A 21,811-nucleotide genomic window follows, 5' to 3' on the forward strand; every position below is an offset into this window, starting at 1 on the left:
CCAAACCTGTGTGCCTGGCAAGCACAGACAGACGAAGGATGTAGGATGTCTCACTCTTTCGTTCTTCTCACTATTCCCTTGAGACCGAGTCTCTCATTGAACCTCAGGCTAAATTGTGAGTGAGCATGTTCCTGCGATCTTGCTGTGTCCACAGGCTCTGGTGTGTAGGCTCTTAGGATGACCATGCTCAGCTTTATGTAAGTCCTAGGGCTTTGACCTCAGGTCTTCATGCTCCCTCACTGAGATCCACCTCCAGCCCCTCCCCCTGACTTCTGTTCTAGATTTAAATCCCTTTATACTTCTCTTTAAAAGGTATCTGGAGGATAGCACAAGCTACATTTTGATTAACCTATCCATGTTCAGAGTTCACTTAAGAGCCAGCAAAACTAAGGATCTATTAGAGAAATCACCCCATTAGACCGTAAGCATACTGCTCTGCCCCTGGACACGATGGCCCTAAGCTCACAATGATCAAAGGGGGCATTTGTATCTCTATATTACCCCTGCTTCTTGGGAAGAGCCAGATCTTACAATTCTGTTTAGAGCTCGTTTCAAAATTACCAATGTTTGTATCTTAGAATGAGCAGATCTTTTACAAACAAAAGGCAGTGGTGGAGCATGCCTTTAAGCTCAGCACTTGGGAGGCAGAGGCAGGAGGATCTGAGTTCAAGGCCAGACTTGTCTAGAGAGTGAGTTCTAGGACAGCCAGAGCTCCACAGAGAAACACTGTCTCAAACAAAACAAAACAAACCCCCAAACCAACCAACCAAACAAACAAACAAAAAAGCAAAAACAAAACAAAGTCCCCAAAGCTCTGATGATCCCCTCTCCCCAAACTGGTTCATTGAAGATAATCCTGACTCATTTCCACACCCATGATGATGAAGGTCTATGCTGGCCTTCCACATTGATAATTTCTTCACATATTCTGGGTGATGGATAAATAGGTTTGCTTTGTGAAAGCAGAAATTTCTATTTTTATGGTAAGACAAAGTTTAGCTCACCAGAACTTTCCTTTAATTGTACCCACCAGAGATATCACAGTAAGCAATGGGGAAAGCATGTTAAATGATGTCCTCCACTTCTCTCCTTCACTACCTGGGCACAGGGTCTCATACAAGGCAGATGCTCTAGATCCACCATGTGGATGAAGGGTAACAATGGGGTGATTTCTTTCTGCAGCTGGTCAAATCTGTGCAGAACAAAGACTCTCTCAGAGCAATAGGAGTCTCTGAGCCCTTCAGCAATGTAGATGGGGAATTTTGATTTCTCATTGCTAATTCTGTGCAATACAAAATTACTTATGGACCTTGGAAGCACAAGAACCCAAAAGTTGCTTAGGAGACTCATTTCTCCAAATGATAAAGACAGCCAGATTGGGGAGCTGTTAGGTATGAAGGAAGCAAATGGAGGCTTGGGTAAAGAAAGGCTCCTTCTCTTCAGGATAAAGTATCATTCAATCAACATTTTGAGTTTACAGCTTGCAAATATTTACTCACATTATAAGTTAAAATATCAAAGGAAGGAAAGAGACTTTCAAAGTCTGTGTGGATAAGAAGACAAAGATGTTGTAGCTAGAATGAAAACCAAACAGAGAAGAGGAGGTAAAACGGCTCTGGAAAATGTCAGTTCTACAGTATCCTGGTATTTGACATTTTCAATGGATAAACGTCATAATTTCCTTCTACAGTAACATATCAACTAAAGGTCCAGACAAATATATTTATTCTGTATAGATCAAATAATTTTTAAAAAATGTTCTTTGAAACACAATTGTTTGAAGAATGTTTCACTTTGTCCCCTCTGTGGATGTTTCTGTCCTACACAAACTCCTGACACCACACTGGCTGCCATTTTTTCTTTCCTCCTCACCCCCACAGCCTTGTTCCTTCACATGCTCTCTGACAACATCAGGCTCCTGTGTGGTTACCACTCACAATCCCCCCTTCTCAGCCTGTGGCAACCTGGTTTGTAAGTAAATAGTTTAAAAGTGAATCCATGCTACACCTAGTTACTCTTCCTTGCTAAGTGGGACAGATCACTCCCTTTTTATTCTCTTTGAATCTCCGAGGGATAGGGTGTGTGTGTGTGTGTGTGTGTGTGTGTGTGTGTGTGTGTGTGTGTGTGTGTGTGTGTGCTTTTATCTTTTCTAAGCCTCTTCTGTCCCCTGATTAAATATTCTTTCTTCATCTGTCTCTTCACTGCAGGGTTGCATTCAAAACAGACTGCTTGGCATCCATTCCTCTGAATTGAACCGAACCTTTGCTAGAGATACCTTAAATAAAGGATATCAATACCCAAAGTCATCAAAGATGCAGCACCAATGGAGCACATGCATGCTGCTGGAGGGGTGCAAAGGGATACAACACCTTTGGACCTGGATCTTGCCAAAATTATTCATGAATATACTCATAATCCAGTATTCCTCTATTTGGTATTGACCTAGGTGGAATGAGAGTATATGTCCACTGGATAGCTGCATATAAATGTCCATACAATCTTACATAGAGTCCAGATAGAAAGCAGACCAATCCAAGATCCATCCCTGGTGCATGAGCTGGCTTTTTGGAGCCCACTACCTATGGTGGGACACCTTCCACAGCCTTGATGCAGGGGGAAGGGTTTGGACCTGCCTCTACTGAATGTACCAGGCTCTGCTGACTCCCCATGGGAGGCTTTACCCTTTTGGAGAAGGGGATGAGGAGCAGGTTTGGGGGGAAGACTGGAGGGGTGGGAGGAGGAAGAGGGGCATCTGTGATTGGTATGTAAAATAAATAAAAATTTCCTTAATTAAAAAAAAGAAAGTGAATGGATCAGTAGGCTGAAGAAGGATCATGAGTCCCAGCCACTCAGAGCTACATAGCAAATTCTGTCTCAAAACACAAAACTGGTTCACTGAGATGGCTCAGGGGGTTAAGGTGCTTGTTGCCAAGATTGATGTGAGTTTGATGCCTGGGACCAATAGACTGGAAGGAGACTTTTATATCAACAACTTGTCTTCTGACCTATCTCCTTCCTACACACACACACAGAGAGAGAGAGAGAGAGAGAGAGAGAGAGAGAGAGAGAGAGAGAGAGAGAGAGAGAGAGAGAGAAATTTTTTTCAAAAAACAACACAAAATAAAATCACACAAAAAATAAGTGAGTGGGTATGTAAATTATGCTACCTATACAGATAATACTAACTACTCAGAAATAGACAACATGCAAGAATCACAGAAACGCTGCACTTAGTGAAAGAAGTTGAAACAAGAGATCACACATGATTTCACAAATGAAGACCCAGAACTGTTGCTGGAAGGCTTCTCTCCAGGTTCCCCAAGCCCCGCGGTCCCACAATCCACTTATAAAATAATCACTCAGACGCTTATATCACTTATAAACTGTATGGCCGTGGCAGGCTTCTTGCTAACTGTTCTTTTATCTTAAATTAACCCATTTTTATAAATCTATACCTTGCCACGTGGCTGGTGGCTTACCAGAGTCTTCACATGCTGCTTCTCATGGCAGTGGCTGCAGTGTCTCCTCCTCAGCCTTCTGCTTCCCAGAATTCTCCTCTCTCCTTGTCCCACCTACTTCCTGCCTGGCCACCTACTTCCTGCCTGGTCACTGGCCATCAGTGTTTTATTTATATAGAATGATATCCACAGCACAGAACTAAACTAACTAAGTGGGGACACAAGAGAGTGAGAAAGGGATTTCCTGGAAAGGTCCACAATATAACAAAAACTGTCTAGCTATAGAAGGGCATATGATTGTGAAGCTTTGTGAAATGCACCATTAACATTGTTTTATTGCATACAAATAATGTCTTTTTAAAAATCTCATCTCTTGTTTTGTCACTGACCACCGTTCTGCATTTCTGGTCTTTCCTGCTTGGTTCTGGCTGTAGTTCTGGGCTCAGAGCAGCAGCACATGGCTATTTCATGATCAGGTCCGACTCCATCACCCACCCGTCTCTACCATAATCACCCTTTGACATCCTATGGAATTGGTTTCAGAATCCTTGCCATGGATACCAAAATCCACAACAGCTCAACTTGACTATATACAATGGTGTACACAGAACATGTTGCGCCCTTTCTGGTACACTTACAAAGTATATTTTGTTATCATCAATGCAGCATAAAATGGACATACATCGTAAACATTTATCATACTGTATGGTTCTGAAAATAATCTCAAGAAAACAAAGCTGTTTATGCTCAGAGCAAAAAATGATTTATTTTCATATATATTTGACTCCCAGTTGGGTGATGTTCAAGAGTGGAAAAAACAGACATGGACACTTGACCACACAGTATTCAGGTCAAAGGTATGCCTAGTTCTTCTCTCTCACTGCATCTGCTGGAGTCCAGTTATCATAAAAAGGATCAATTCTTCCTCCAAATGGTAATCATAATCTTTCCCCTTCAAGAGGGTAGTCAAGAAATCGTGGTTGGTCCACATAGCAAAAGGACATTTCACACTGACTGAAAAGTGTCCTTAGTGACAGCACACATTAAATAACTCCACTTCCATGGGTCTGTAAAATGGCATCACTCATTTGAAAAACTATTAAGAAATCCTGTGGAATCCATAAACAAGAACAAACTGATAATTGTAAAGCATTACAGTTTTAACCTAACATTTGTGGTTATTGCCACTGACACTGAGAAGCCACTGTGGGAGGCTAGGCCCAGGCCTGGGAGGCTCCCCTCTGATCTTTGACAACTTCAGCTACTCTCCCTGAGTTTTATGGCATGTGATCAAACTGTTACATCACTCTTACAAGAAACATGACTATAATTTTGGTCCTTTAAAGAGATAGTTGGTAAGATTTTGGAAATATCACATTTGTTTCAAAGTAGCTCCTGACTTTAAATTTGAGTAAAAATGAAGGTATAAAAGCCAAAGTTTAAGTCTTTCCCAAAGAAATACATTTTCAAAATTGAGGGTACTTTTCAGGTTCAAAAGAAATTGCCTACTTTCAACTCAATAATGATTTTGTTTTCCCTTGAATGACTTCTAATTTTTCTGGGTACTCTTCCCCCTATAAAACCTACTGGCTTGCTGATTTCACTTGGATGATAAGCTTGTGAAAAATAATATTTTAACTACAAAATGAAATATATCCAGGGAAAAACCCAACAAGACATTTAGATATCCTGATTGAAAAACAAGTCACTTATTGTCCCTAATCAATTTTCTTTATTACACTGTATCACATACAAGCAAAATGATCTACATGTCAAATTTAAAATTAGTTTTAAGTCTGGCATAATGGTTCAGCTGATGATTTGAGTTCCATCCCCAGAAACTACATGGTATAAAGAGAGACAACCGTGCTTCTATATAACACACACACACACACACACACACACACACACACACACACACACACACCACAAATAACTAAATGCAATTAAATGTGTTAAAATTAGTTCCATATTTGTAGTAGACAATGGATGCTTTGGCTATAATAATGAATTTCAATTCTGTCCTTGTAGTTGTGTTCATACACACAAGGCAAAACAGAGGATGATTACATGACCCCCCTGAAAGGTCAGGGGATTTTGCCACAGAGATTTCTTCTTCAATGACTTGGATAACAGATTTAGTTTCATTTTTATTTACATTTTCTTACTGTTACAGCCCATAGCTCCTTAAATCTTGAAGTCAGTGGGGGAGGGGGAAGAAGGTACAGTAGCTGATGGCATTTTTTGTTGGTTTGTATATAAATAAAGATACCAGTTATTTCTGATCTTTAAAAGTATGTGGAACTACAGAGTCTAGAAAAGGTTATGAGAGCCACTGGGACATTGATAAGGCAATGTTAACAATATTTCTAAAACTCAAGAAATTAAATTAGAAAACGGAGTAAGTCTGTTCATTGGGGTTGCTGTTCCTGTCTTTCAATCATTTTAGTGTCTTTGCCACTCTCCTCCCAAGTGCCTTACCTACCTAGGAGGAAGATATTTCTGCTCTCACTGGCTTAGTCATGAGACCATTTGCAGTAGACAACTGATATTAAGAGGGACCAGAATTTTATACAGAATATTTGACTTACTTTACTATTAAAAATTAGGTTAATAAAAACTATTTTAGTTTCAAAAACTGAATTATATTCAAACTAATTTAAAGCACACATGAGTTTTAATATACTACTGTGTCCTACCATAGTGGGACATAATACAAATGATATATTGGATACTGTTCAAACCAAACACTGGGAGCATTGTATTTCATTTCAAGTCAAAGTTTGGAATTCTTTTCTTCATATTAGTAAATTTACATTACATCAGAAATATTTTTAAATTTTGCAGACTTTTTACTATGCTAACTGTATGTGATTTGCAATCTAATTTCTAGGATAAGTCATAATGTGTTAAGTTCAGGTAGCTGGTGGCCAGTGGCTACGTGATTTCAAAAAACAGGCGGAGAAAAAACCCAAGTGAAATAATGGGCTGCTAAGACTCACTCTTGTTCAGTCTTCCTTTACACACACACACACACACACACACACACACACACACACACACACACACACACACAGAGTTTTGTAGAGTATTAGACCATTCATGAAACTGTATCTTTAGACCCTTCGCTTTCATTTGATGCATGGAAGTAAATGCATCCAACAGGTACAACAGCTGTACCTCATGGGCAGTAGAAAGAAGACATCAGGACCAGAGCACTTAGAGACCGTGCACCGGTGAACTCTCAGTTTCAGCCATGTTATTGTTTGGATGTGGTTATGTGTACTTTTGCTGCACATACCAAGAAGTAGTGATGAATGGTTCTGGGAACTTTTAATATGGCTTATTAATATTTAATCATAATTATTGAGTATTTGTGTCAAGATACATAAAATGCATGAAAGGTGATTACCTACACTCCCTGCAGTCACTAATTAAGAATATACATGTACAAATAAGGCACACAGTTTAAATATTTGAAGAAAAAATTTTTTGCATGACTTAGACTATTTACAACTGTTTACAGATTCCTTTAAAAAATAGACAGACCTGGGGGATGGGCGATAGGGGAACAGAGAAGGCGTAATGGCGTAGAAAGGAAAGCTAGCATGAACACAGACACTGTCATTCTGTCTTGATGCCTGTACAAGAGATGGAATGTTAGAACAGTCAACTGGCCTCTGTAGAACTGTAGAACCCTGCTGCTTCTGTGAAATCGAGGAAGTAGAAGTATGTTCTTCATTTGGCCACTGAGAATGACAGCTAGTCATTCCTGAATGCTTCTGCCTTAGGGGCTCTGCACTTACTCCTATCTCTGGGCACTCTTCTTTTAGTTATATCCAGGTTTTGTCCTTACACCTTGTCCTCATTCATTTTTTGGGGGGGGGGTTGACTTTATACACATCAGAGTCATTTGGGAAGAACAGAAATCAGTTGAGAAACTGCCCTTCAACATACTAGTCTGGTTGCAAGTTCACTGTGGGCAGTGCCACCCCAGGGAACTGGGTGGTTCTGGGTGTTATAAGAAAGCAAACTGATCAAGCCATGAGGAGCAAGCCAGTAAGTAGCATTCCTTCACAGGCTGTTTCGATCCGTGCTCCCAGTTCCTGCCATGAGGTGCTACTCCGACTTCTCTCGATGACAAATTGTGACCACAGAATTGTAAGCTGGAATTTAATCTTCCCTTCTGTGTTGCTTTTGTGACTTGGGTATTTTGTCACAGCAAAAGAAATCCTGAGACACACCTACTCCCGTAAACTAGGTGTGACATTATCAGAGACTTCCCTGTGTATCCTACAGGACACAACTACACTGCCTCCCACCTCCACACTGCCAGGCTGCTGCCTTTCCTCCATCTGTGTAAGCCACAACTTCTTCAGAATTATCTCCTCCTACCTTCTCCACTCAAAAGCAAGTACCACAAAATCAGCGATTATTGTGTCTATTGTTTTTCTGCTGTTCAAAATAGGACCTGATCAGGTATTCTATTAGTTTTGCATATGGCAAGAAAGCTAAGACATTATCTGTCCACTGAGTAGCTCCACATAATGAAAATTGTGTGTATGTGCACACACATGTGTGTGATTGTGTATATCTAATATATATAGAATTGATACTATGAAACACTGTGTCCAGTTTGGGAGGTTGTAGACTCCTAGGTTGTATGGGACCTTTTCAGGAACATAGTGCTCAATCTGTGCAATCACACCCAGCTTTTCTTGAGATCGACACCTGTAAAGCACATTGATCATGCAACTGTTACAAAAACAATCCAGTGGTGTCTCCCCACTGTCAAGAGCATGAGTTTGTCCTTCCTGGTCCAGACTCTTCTATATATCTCTCTCCAAGTAGCTCCTCTGCCCATTTTGCCTCCTCACTCAGTTTTTCACCAGTCACGAAGAATTTCTGCATTAAGCACATGGAAAAGCTTTGCCATGCTCCAGTGTGACACAGGTGTACTTATCATTTCTTTCACAGCAATGCTGCCCCAGTCTATTACCTCACTAGACTTTTACCAATCTCATATGTTTTCACTAGGAGTTCTTCATAGTCGAGAGCTGAGTCATTCATTCTACGTCTCCACTATGTTACACAAGGTTGGATGAATGGATGAATGAATGAATGAATGAATGAATGAATGAATGAATGAGTAGCTTGCCTAATGAATGCAAGAACTAATTTGGTAATCCACTACACTATTCAAATAGTAAGTGATTAGACAAACTTCGCTGCACTTTTTGTACTTAAGGAGAGACCAGAGGCTGTTTCAATAAAGCAAGGGCTTCAAGTGGACAGATGGTCTCCATCTTACTCCAAACACTCAGAGAATGGGTTATGAAGTCATCACAATTTTTTTTTCAGTCTCAGCAGACTGTTGAGTTGATGCTGGCCAAGCATGTACTTTAGACTTAAGTCTGAAACCATTCTCGATAAATCAGGGCTTTTTCTTTTTCTTTCTTTTCTTTTTTTTTTTTTAAAAAACTTTCTTCAAGAAAAGGGCTGTCAGACAGCATCTCCTTCACTGGGGGAGAGAATGCTTCCCTTACTTACCCATCAGCCCTCGTACACTAGACAAGATGGTTGTTGCCTCATCACTGACAGCTAGACTTTTCTCTAAATATCTCAGTCCAAATGTATCTCTTAGTAGGACCTAGAGTGGGACTTGGACGTATTCCAGATCTTGTTAGGATTATGAACTGAAAACATAGTTTCCTCAAATACATCCTGGGTCTAGGAGGATTCTGAGATCAGAACCTGAGTAGTTCAACCCTTAGGAAGTAGAAAGCAAATGTGAGTTGGCTCTGGCTTTTCCTCAGTGCCCTGTCAATCCACTCTTAGTAGCTCAGAAAAGACATAAACCTCCTGAGACCTTTCAGTCAGAAAGAGAAGTGAAGGGTACCATCCTTTCATTCCTCACATATTACCAATCACTGCTTGGCACAAAGCAATCCTAAAAAAAAAACTTGATTTGGGGTCTTACACATGTCAGCATATATGATATACTAAAACATACCTGAAATCACGTTTCTTCAAGAAGAAATAGCCAGCAGTGGCTTTTAAACTAAAATATAATAATGATAATGTTTATTTAAAAAAACATTCTACTATTTTGCATTTTATTTCTTCATTCTTCAAAATAATGCATGGTGTTACAGACAAATAATCCTTTTTATTATATATCTGATAATATACCTGGCAGAATTCTTTTTCCCATAATGATATCCTGCTTAGAATAAGAATGAGTTTGGAGAGCAGACATTGTACAATCAAGACCCCTTATGCTGGTGTTTGCTGGGGTTCAGCTCAATAGCACAAGTACCATAAGATAGTCACAATAGAGAGTTGAAATCCACTACATAAAGCTGGGGCTGCAAATGGCCCTTCCTCCAGCAGGGCACGGTTGCAGATGTCTTGACAATGAACTCTGCAGCTGACTTACTGTAGGAGCATTAAGGAGAGCACAAACGTTTCCATGCCTCTGTTTTCTTTCTCCGCATGGTAAAGGCGGTACCACAGGTCAGATGAAATGAAAACTGTAAGAGTTCTCGGAGAATCTGCCAACTGTAAATCCCTGCAATAGTTTAGGTTTCCTTTCCTTTCTCATCTCTAGTCCTGTTCTCTGGTGTGATTTAAAAGACATTAACAGAACCATCAAGGGGAAATTAAGGAAAGCAAGAGGGTGTAAACTGTTCTACAAGTTTGGAATGACACAATAAAGATTAAAAACAAAACAAAACAGAAAATACCACCTAACATTTCTGCCTTTCTGGAATCATTAAATGCAGTTTTGTAAGAGAGGTAGCGTGGTATGTGGACTAGCTAAGGGACATTCGAAGTACCCATGGGATAGCGAACTGGCCACCATATTTTCTTCTTTGAAGAATACATACAAAAGAAACACCAAACATAAGTTTCATCACTTTCTGAAATCTATGTTGCCTTCTCCATGAAGAGAGGCATTTCACATAAGCCACATAATAAAATGGGATGCAGGAGACATTGAAACAGTGGAAGTAGCTTGAATGTGGTGGACAGCAAACCACTTAAAAGCTGTTTCATTTTAACAGGGACAGATGTCAGGACGCTGGTAAAACATCTTCATCTCCTTCCTCCAAAGCGTCTCCTTCCCTTCTCATCTTCACTCGGACATAGACTTCTCCCACATTCTGCCCTATTAACTTGATCCTAGGTAGGACAGGAACTCCTCTGGGGAGGGGCCTCTCATTCCATGCCGCTCACTCACACTGCAGCTTATGGAACATGCTTATTCTGTGGACACTGAAAGGACTGAGAATGTTCAGAATTTAGAGAAAGAAGAGAAGAAATGAGAGGTTCTAGACAGTCAAACTTCAAACTTGAAAGTTCACTTATTTCAAAAACATCAGTATTTTGTCTAGAATTAGAGTTAATTATAATAATTTCCTCTAATCGTATGCTTTTCCCTTTCTTCCTCTAAACACTTATTTCATAATTATGTTTGCAAGTTGTCAAGGGGAATGACTCCATTTTACCATTGTGCAGGGGCCTGGGGGTTGAGACCTAGACAAAACAGATGTTGTACAAATGGTGAAATTTGTCTCTGTCAGAATCATGAAGACATGGCTGTTAACATGGCACAGTATCTACAAGATTAAAACAAGGAAGAGCCCAGCTGTGAATCGCTCCCTGCCTGGTGTTTGCAACTTAGTGAAACTCACTGACTGAGCTGTAAAGGGGTCAGATTAGTCCATGAGAATGGTTAGGTGTTCCTCTTAAGAATACTGATCAACTGTGGTGGTATGGTGTTCCCCAAAATATTGTGCACCCTAATAAACTTACCTGGGGTCAAAGAACAGAACAGCCACTAGATACAGAGGGTAGAAAATGGTGGCACTCACACCTTTAATCATAGCATTCCAAAGGCAGAAATCCCTCTGGTTCTCTGTGAGTTCAAGGCCACATTGGAAACAGCCAGGGATGGTGACACACACCTTTAATCCCAGAAAGGGAGCCTTTAATCCCAGGGAGTGGTGGTAGGAGGCAGAAAGGTATATAAGGCGTGAAGACCAGAAACTAGAAGCATTTGGCTTGTTCTGCTTCTCTGATCTTCCAGCATTCACCCAAATAACTGGCCTCAGGTTTGATTTTGTTAATAAGACTCTTTAAGCTTCATGCTACAATAAGTGGTCTTGTGAAGTAAATCCCATATACATGGAGGTGGCCTTGGGGTACTCTTTTTTATTTGAAGACACATCTGAATTTCTAGGGAGGAAATACATACTGGCCAACAACTTCTATATATAAAATCAAGAGAAACTATTTTGTAAACCCAAAATTTAATTTAAAAAATCCTCTTTAGAAATCAGTAAAGTGAATACTGCTGGGGAGGGGGCACTGTTAGGATATCAAGGCTTATCTGACCTGTGAATAAAAATTCCTGTATAGAACTGCTCCTCACAGTTAACTGACTGTGAGGCTGATTAACTCATTAGACCTCTAGTGATTGTGGAGAGTTTGGAATGCTGTAAGTCCAGCCAGAGCCAAATCACTTTGAGCCAAACTTTACTCTCTCACCCTTAGTGGCCATTTATTGCTCTCTCCTGTATGTGAGCTAACGTTTTTGTGACCATTAGGTAAATCCCTTGGAATGTAGAAACAGAGCCCATGTTTCCATCAACCAAAATGCCATCCTATACCATCGGAGGGCAGTAGCTGAGGTCTCCCCATTTTGCTTTAACCCGTCTATCTGATGTACCCACCAATGCTTTTTGAAAGTGTCTCAATTCATGACTTTGCTCATTCTGTTACCAAAACAATTTAATCAAACTTTTATTAAGTCAAACTCAGAGTGGCCTGACTCCATTCCTGGGCCAGGGTTTCTATATTTGGCTACAAAATAAACTATCTCTTATCTTTTTTGATATGAGAAATTTTGTGTGTGTGTGTGTGTGTGTGTGTGTGTGTGTGTGTGTGTGTGTGTGTATGTATGTATGTATGTATGTATGTGTGTGTGTGTGTGTGTGTGTGTGTGTGTGTACATGACAGCACACGAGGCAGCACTCTACCCAAATGAATACAGAAACTGTCTTGGTTTACTTTCTATTTCTGTGACAAAGACAATTGCCAAATGTACCTGGAGAAGGATAGGGCTTATTTCACTTACAGCTTATAGTCCATCATCCAGAGGAGTGAGGGAGACTCAAGGCAGAGCCCTGGAGGCAGGAAGAGAAGCAGAGCCCATGGCAAATGCTGCTTACTGACTTGCTCTCCATGGCTTTCTCGGTCTCTCTTGCACCACTGTGGGCCACGGGTGGCAGTTCCCCCAGTGAGCCTGGTCCTTGCATTCAAGTCATCAATCAAGAAAATATCCCCACAGCCTGCCCACAGGCAACTGAATGGAGGCATCTTCTCATTTGTGCTTCTTCTTCTAAGATAACTCTAGCTTGTGTCAGGACACACAGCCAAGCAGGACAGGGACAGAAAGCTCCAGGTGCAGGTATCTGCTCTGTGCTCTATCCTCGTGTTAGGGCTCTTCAACAAATGTCTGACGTAGAACACGGCCATTGACATCCTGGTGTCAGTCTTCTAGAATTTCCTCCCCCTTACCAATCTTTCTGTTCTCATGGCCAACTCTATATTGCAGCTAACAAGAGAAGATATGGAAAAAACTATGGATGCACCTGAGACCGGGGCTCCACTGCCTTGTAACTGGAAAGACAAACCATAAAATCTTTCCTCATTGATTTAAAACTCATTCATCTGCTCTACAGAAAACTCTGATTTCACTGTCTTCCTCCCGGTGTGCGTCTCCACCCAATAGTCTCAGGAAAGGTCTACAAGTACAGAAAATGGAGAGACCCTCAGGAACCCTTTGAAATCGTCTCATTATTCCCATGCTAACGTGATATTTTTAGTAGTTTGAATTAACACTGGGCATCAGAGGAAAAGCAAGAAGAAAGAGGTGAACGAGAAGTTAATAGTGAAAGAATTCCATGTATCAGGCGCTCAAGAGGAAATGAGAGCGAGAAGACAGACTCACAACTGAATCAAAACATTGAAAGTTAATGCTAAGCAAACCAGTGTACAGAATTTTCTGTAACTTAACATGGATTGTAGAATTCTTACAGTGAAATTTTTTCAATATATTACTAGAAGTTTGGAAATATCCCGATATTTAAGAGGCTGTTTGGGGGCATCCTGGTTGTTTCACTGAAAAGCATCTCAGTACTTTTAAATGCTTGCATACAGACTCAGACTAAAGATGGCGTATTAATTATTGATGATCCAGGTATTCTGCAGCTTTCTAGGCGATGGAAGCTCAATGTATGCTTTAGTAACCTTTTTAATGAATACACCAACATGAATAATAAATCCAGCTTCCCTTAATATGCATGCATGATTTTCAGAATATTTTCAAGGACAAGGACTTGCATTTTTATACAAAATATTGTAGCTTGGAACTGTATCATCCAAGCATGTCAAAGAATTACCACTAATTTGTGGAGTTAAACAAGTTGAACACAGAAAAACAGGGCAGGATAGTAGGCTGCAAGAGCTTGGATGTGGGGAGGAAAGACTTTCAAGTTAAAAAGAAAAAGAAAATTGATGATATCCCATGGTGATGACAGTTAACAACACTGCCCTGTACATTTGACATTTTCTAAGAAATAGCTCTGGGGCTGGAAAGATAGCTCAGTAGTTAAGAGAACTTGCTGGTCTTGCAGAGGACCTGGGTCCAATTGCAAACACATATATGTTGGCTCGCAACCATCTACAACTCCAGTTCCAAGGAATCCAAGGTTGATTCTGTCCTCTGCAGGTATCAGGCATGCTTATGGTGTATGGACATACATTCATATATGCATTCATACAGGCAAAGCACCCATGCACATAAAATAAAACAAATAATAGATCTTTAGGATTCCGAACAGAAACAACAAAAAGGTACCAAGTAAAATGATGGGCACATTAATTAACTTGACTATGGCAATCATTTCACAGTACTGAAGCTTATAACATCAAGAAATTTTACATTTTAAATATACACAGTCTTGTCAGTTCTATCTCAACAATGTCAAAAGTAACATACAGAAAAATACACATGGACTAGCACAAGTTATGTTCTAGACAGAGTTGACAACTATACAAATGCAGTTGTTCTTGTTTTTGTTTTTTTACAAGCAAAAGTTGATTTCTAATTCTGTGGCCTGAGTGAAAGTAAGGAAATAGAGAAAAAAATCCCTTGGAAAGGTGTGTATGATTCTTATTTTCCAAAGTACTAACACAGTATCCTCCAAATTTAAATCTCCCATAAAGCTGTTCTGTAAGTATCCTATCAAAGCAAGAAAAAGAGGGGCTGGAGAGATGGCCCATGGGTTAAAAGCACATACTGCTCCTAGAGAGTATCTGTACCTAGTACCCAGGGAAGGCTGTTCACACAGAATTGCCTCCAACTCGACCTCCCGGGGACCTGATGACCTCTTCTGGCCTCCTCAAGTACTACTGTCATGAGCATACACACATACAATTAAAACTAAATTTTTTTTTAACAAATTAGAAAAAAAATCATGATAAACATGAAGATAAGGATACTTGAAACATTCTGTTGCCCTTTGCTTTGTAGATGAGTATTGATGGTGATAACTGGATACTAATACTCAAAAAGAACAATTTTTGAGTGGTGCAATGGGTGTTTGCAAGGATGCATCGAGTTCTTACATCTAACAAAACAAAAACTCACACTCTTTTGAGACATTTCATTCTTTGCCATAACTTGCTCCCAAAGCATGCTGGCCAAATGGACAGAAACAGTCACATGTGCCAGTTCAGAGCTAGAATGACATGCCTAAGGAACCAGAGAGGTTTCAGTTCCCATTATCCCTCAATCATCTCACAATGCTCAGTTCATCCTGAGAATGTGGTACTTACTCTTGGACTGCTCTGGCTATGGAAAGGGCCGTGGATCCAGTTTCATTAACGCTATCTAAGGTCACATTTGGCAGGTCATCATCGTCACTGTCACTTTTACTTTGTCTGGGAGATAGGCCTCGGGGGTCCATTTGTGCTGGGAAGAAAAGGCATATATAATGAATTAAAATTAGTGTGCAGAATGGAACTTCATGTTGGACCGACGTTGAGCATAGGCTAACTCTCCCGTGCATTTCCAACCAGCAGAATCCTAGACACAACAGGAATTAGTGTTTTATGCACTGAGCATTCACAGACAGCTTTTCCTTGTCCCTGTGATGAACACCATACCTACATTAGATCCCAAGCATTCCCTGTATGCTCTTAGAACAAAAGCCATCACTATCAATAAACTGTAACATTGCCAACTCAGTGTGGTCAACGCTAATTACAGAGCTCATGAGCAACTGTAATGCTCCATCCCCTGGCTTCTCTTCCTGCTCTCTTCTGCTGCCAGACTTCCAGCCAGGCCATTTTTCATTAGCACTTTCCCTGGAGGCTACAGGGCAGGAGGTAGAGGAGGTATTATTTGCTTCATGCTCTCATAGGAAGTTTAAAAAAGAACAAAATTGACATGATTTTTTTTTGGTCCTTTCTTCGGTGAACAGTTGTCTTATAGTTTATCATTGTCACAGGTGGAGCAGAGACGTCACTACATAAAAATGTCAGAGGTGAAAGTACCCAGCATTTCTAACATTTGCTTACATATGTTGGAAAGTATGCTCTCATCTCTATCACGACTACAGCCTCTAAAAAGATATTTCTACATCGGATTCTCTTCCAACCCTGAACTTTGTCAAAGTAAGATGCCGATCTTCTGCTCCTGTTGACCAAGGCCGTCTGAACATTTCAGTGAAAAATGTAGTGTAACATAACACCACATGGTTTGTAAAATTAGATTTTCTACCTTTTACTCCCTCTTTGAGTAGCTTTAGCAATCACTGACTAAAATTTCTTCAAATCTCACCTCCCTTAGATAATAAGCACACCTCCTCAATTGAAAATGCCCTTACTCAATTGTTAAAAATACATAATTCCAATCCACTCAGCTCTCATCCAGATCTTTACTCCTCACTGGAAAACAGAGGTTTGCAAAGCCACCATTGTTTGCAAAGGAAAGAAATGTACTTCAAAACAAGGTTACAATGACATTTGGGTACAATACATTTCAAATCAAGATTGCAGTGGCAGTTAGGTTCAAGCATATTTAAAATCAGGGTTAGAATGACATTTGGATATAATCAAGCAAAAGATACCTTTTATTTTTCAAATAAATTTTTGTAGCTATACCTCATGGACCTACAAGTAAATGCTGATATTTCATCACATTTCACCCAGGAACAGACAATTTGTGGTTTATACAATATTTACAATGTGGCTGGAGAAACTAACCCTAGGGGTCTCCACAGATTTCTAACTGAAGGGACTAGTACTCTGGTGGATGCTAATGTAGCTGACACATTTTCTGTCTCTAAGTCCATTCAAATAAAACTGTGCTTTGTGAAATGGGAATACTTGGTTAAATATTATATGAATTGATTCAAATACTCTAAAATACTTGTCTTTAAATATGGGTAAATTCCTCATTGATTTGTCCCCAGAGATTCTGGCAGTATCTGGAAATACTTTGCCTGTCAAGACTTGAGAGATGGGGTGCTATTGGGGACAGAAGAATGTTATTGCCATATTGTAGATAAGTCAAGGACATTGCTAAATGTTCTATAATACTCTGGATACTCAGCCATCCATACTAAAGAATATATCACTCCTAAATGTCAACTGTGCAAAGATTGAAAATTTTACCCAGAGAGTTAAGAGTTTAGACAAATGGAGGTGTTCCATGATATGACGTTCAGTTGAATAAATGTGTCCTAGTTTCGAAGTCAAGGAAATACTGATACACATTGGATTACCTATATTCTTTAGCCTTACCCTCAAATAAAGCCATTTATTCTCTTTGAATCAGAAAGCAAAGTCAACATTCAGTTGGCCAGAATTAACCATAGAGTTTTTGGAGGACCCAGATTGGGATAGAAAGACACAGGAAAGAATGGAGAGGGGCTTAGAAGTATTCTTGGGCCTTTTTGATCTGGAAGTGTGGAGAGGCAGGGTCAGCCCATCATTCCTGTTTGGATCTATCAGGTTTTAACCCCAATATCTGACTTCTGAGTTTTATTTAATAATAGAACAATCTGAGTATTCAATTGATCTGTTGTCCACTGTGTGGCAAGATCACGTGGTGGCTTCTAAAGCTGCCACTTCTCAGAGCTGCCATGGGTCACCAGCTTTTCCCGCCAGGTATGTTTTCAGTTGCAGTCTACCTGCAACAGCCACACCTTGGATTGCATGCCCTGGCCCCCACATCTGCAGTCACAGCCACCTGCTGGCTCTGCAGCCACCCAAGTCAGCTCTGTCACTAGCTGACAAGAGCCCATCACTATCTTTGTCATCCAGCTGGCTGGTGCCCTCCCCCACTGTGTCCTAGCCACACAGGCTTCTCCTACCCCATCTCCCCAAGTCCACTTTTCAGGTGGCTCACTCCCCTTCCCTGAATGGCACGTGAGCAGCTGCAGTTACCCTCAGCCAGGGTGTGCAGTACAGTGACAACCAGCTGCAACATGTTACTCTGGCTCTGGGTACCCTGAAGCACCCTAGATCCCTGCCCATACAGCCAAGATTCAAGAATCATCACTGCAGCTGACTACCCATGCACAGCTCCAATGTTGAAGCTATTTAAAAACTGAAAAGTTGGCAGAGCTAGTGAGATAGCTAGAAATTCTTAAGGGGGGGTATTAGGTTTTTTGTTTTTGTTTTTGTTTTTGTTTGTTCTTTAAAGTCTTTCCCATATTAAGAATGGGAAACAATATCACAGCAGGTGCAGGGAGTTAGGACTCTATATGACACATCTCCAATGGATGGTGTGAAAATGAAATATTAAATGAAGGGATAATCAACTTATCTGGGATTGACATAATATTGGTTATAATTATTATCAGTTTGATAATTCATGTTTTATGCTGAAAAAAGTGATTTAGTATCTGTTTCAAATATGAAATATTGACTGATAAAGATACAATCCTTAGAAAGACCTACTAATGAAACTAAGAAAAATATTCCCACACAGCCAGAGGAATTTAGAGCAGAATCCACTGCACCACTGAATTATGAAACTGAAGAGGAACAGCCCAAGTTATTAGAAAACCAACTTAATTTATTCTATTACCATACAAAATTACCACCAGATGATAGGCACCCAAAGGGTATGCAGAAGTTAACTGGGATCCTGTAGAAATGTTAGATTTGAAGAGATTTAAGAAAGCAGACATTTCATACGGCATGCATTCACCCTTTGTGAAACTCATGGGAAAGTAGGAATAGAATTATTCTAAAAGACTTGAAAGATTTAGCTATAGCAATATTTGAAGCCAGTCCTTATTTATGACAGAAAATATGGTGGAGAGAGGAAGCTAGGGTTAAAAAAAGAAAAAAACGGAGTAGGGCTAGAGGTATTGAAATTTCCCAAGACCAGTTTCTCTGTGAAGTCCAGTATGTTGATTTGCAAAGACAATTTAGATTTGATTATCATACCTTGGCTTTATGCCATATAGCAGCTTTGAATGTGTGGGACAGAGCTGAAGAATCAGTAAATAGGACTGAGTCATTTACTAAAATTATACAAGGCCTCAAAGAAGCCTTCACTGATTTTTAACAAAGATTGACTTTAGCTGTAAATAGAATGCTATCAGAGCCTGACTTTAGACAAATATTAATTGAATCTTTGTCTTTTGAAAATGCTAATTCAGGATGAAAAAGGGTAATTAAGCCTTAAGATCAGCACCCATAGATGAATGGATCTGAAATACAGCTGATATTGGATCTCACACTTATGATGATACTTAAACTTCTAAAAATTTTAAGAAAAATTAAAAGGTCAGATGTTTTAATTGTGGTAAATAAGGTCATCTGAAGGGACTGTAGGCAAGACACTCCTAGGAATAATATTGTTTCTAGAGATAATCCAAACAGAAGGCCCCAGGCTTCTGGAATATGCAGAAGGTGTGGTAAAGGCCAGCATTGAACTAATGAATGCAGATCAACATGGGACAAGCAAGGGAACCCATTGCCAATGGGAAATGCTTTAGGGGACTTCTCCTATGCCCCAGTGTCAAATTTGGTTCAATCATTCCTTGTCATCATTGGGGAAACTCCTCCACAGAGCAATTAAAAGATTTAACGCCTGTTGTTAAAAAACCATAATGCTCCTCTGGATGACAGAAGAGCTTCAGTTGATAAAATTCTCAGGAGAGACCATAAAACAACTTTTATAAATGACCAAAGACCAAAGCTAAAAATATGAATGAATGGCATTGCAATAGAAGGTTTATTAGATATAGGTGCAGATGTAACAATAATTTCACCAAAATTTTGGCATCCAGATTGGCCTCTTCAGCTTCTCATGATTGGAACTTTATTTCAAGTGAAACAAAGTACAAGGTAGGTTGAAAGTATAGGGCCAGAACGACAGGTAGACAATGTGAAGCCACATGTGTCTAGCATAGCAATGAATTTATGGGGACATGATTTATTACCGTAATGGAAAACACAGATTAATATTCCTCCAATCTCAGAAATAAATCATAAAATAAATAATGCTTCTGAGAGAAATACTAAAAGGTATATTCAAGAATAGTCACGGATCATTCAGGTTGTACCTAAGTGGGGCACAATAGATGTTGATCTTTCAAAGGTACCAACAGCCCTATCTTTAAAATGGTTAACTGACAAACCTGTCTGGATGGAACAATGGCCTTTAACATGAGAAAAATTATAGGCACTAGAGCAGGTGGCATATGAGCAGCTAAATGTTCAACATATTGAAGAACTGACCAGACCTTGGAATTCTCCTATAGTTGTCATTAAAAAGAAATCTGAAAATAGAGAATGGTAACAGATAAGAGAGCAGTTAATAAGGTGATCCAGTCAATGGATATTTTACAGCCTGGAATTCTGTTCCTTTTTTTTTTTTATTACCTGAAGGATGTTCTATTATAGTGATTGATTTAAAAGACTGCTTTTTTTTTTTTTTACTATACCTTTACAAGAACAGGATAGAGAAAAACTTGCCTTCATTTTGCCTACTTATAATAATTCCCAGCCTGTTAAAAGGTATCAGTGGAAAGTTCTTCCACAAAGGATGTTAAACAGCTCTAACATCTGTCAATATTTTGTACAACAGCCATTAGAAAGAATTCATAAACAGTTTCCTTGATCTATATTTTATCATTATATGGATGATATCTTACTAGCTGATTCAGATATAGATACCTTAGAAAAATTGTTTGAGGAAGTAAAGAAAACTTTGTCTTATTAGAGGTTACAAATTGTTCTTGAAAAAATACAGAGAGGAGATTATCTTAATTACCTAGGGCTTGAAAATTCAACCAAAGAAACTGCAAATCAGGAGATATAAATTATGAACTTTTAATGACTTTCAAAACTTGCTAGGAGATATTAACTGACTATGAACCATGATCAGATTGACTATTCAAGAACTAGGTAATTTATTGCAAAACTTATACAGTGATAAGGACTTAAATAGTCAAAGAAAAGTATCATCTGAGGCTGAGAGAGAATAGGCTTTGGTAAAAAAGAAATTACAGGTCATACAAGTGAATTACTTAAATCCAGAGCTTGAGTATATCCAGATCATACTATTGTCTAATAATTTTTCTGGAGGAATTCTTATGCAGAGTGAAGATAACATCTTAAGATGGATATTTTTAAACACAAACAGAGTAAAAAATTAAAGACCTATGTGGGGAAGGTTTCTGAATTGACTCTGAAAGGAAAATTGAGACTTTGTCAATTAACATTTATAGACCCAACAAAAATTGTGGTATCTTTAACTAATGCTGAAATATGCTCATTATGGGCAGAAAATAAACACTGACAAAGAGCTTACAGCAATTTATTGGGAGAGATTAGCCACAAATATCCTGAATCAAGAAACTTCAGTTTATAATCCCAGCACTCGGGAGGCAGAGCCAGGCAGATCTCTGTGAGTTCAAGGCCAGCCTGGGCTACCAAGTGAGTTCCAGGAAAGGCGCAAAGCTACACAGAGAAACCCTGTCTCGAAAAAAAAAAAAAGAAACTTTAGTTTATAAAAAGAACTAATTGGCCCTTTCTCACATTGTATGAAGAACATCAATTTCTGGAGCCCCTACATTCTATACTCATAGAAATGAATTGTAAAAGGAAGGTTATAAGTCAGAAAAAAGAGGTAAAGTGATTCAAAGCCATTATGATTTTGTTCAAAAATCAGAATTATATGTTATTCTGATGGTATTATTAGATTTTTCCAGAACTTCCTAACTTAGGTACTGACTCTCAAGATGCAGAAAGAGCCT

The 21,811-nt window shown here is 39.4% G+C and overlaps 1 protein-coding gene across 7 annotated transcripts in view; it reads right to left on the reverse strand.

Annotated features, from left to right (window-relative positions):
- The window catches only part of Klf12 (KLF transcription factor 12), a 433,603-nt gene that overhangs the window by 108,790 nt on the left and 303,002 nt on the right, over positions 1-21,811 (reverse strand). For all 7 annotated transcript variants that reach the window (XM_042285277.2, XM_042285279.2, XM_076545456.1 and 4 more), the window contains one exon: positions 15,366-15,501. In XM_042285277.2, the coding sequence (XP_042141211.1) occupies positions 15,366-15,501 (136 nt within the window). The remainder of the gene's footprint in view (positions 1-15,365; positions 15,502-21,811) is intronic.

The sequence above is a fragment of the Peromyscus maniculatus genome, chromosome 9 (genome assembly GCF_049852395.1).
Source record: "Peromyscus maniculatus bairdii isolate BWxNUB_F1_BW_parent chromosome 9, HU_Pman_BW_mat_3.1, whole genome shotgun sequence".
Lineage (NCBI taxonomy): Eukaryota > Metazoa > Chordata > Mammalia > Rodentia > Cricetidae > Peromyscus > Peromyscus maniculatus.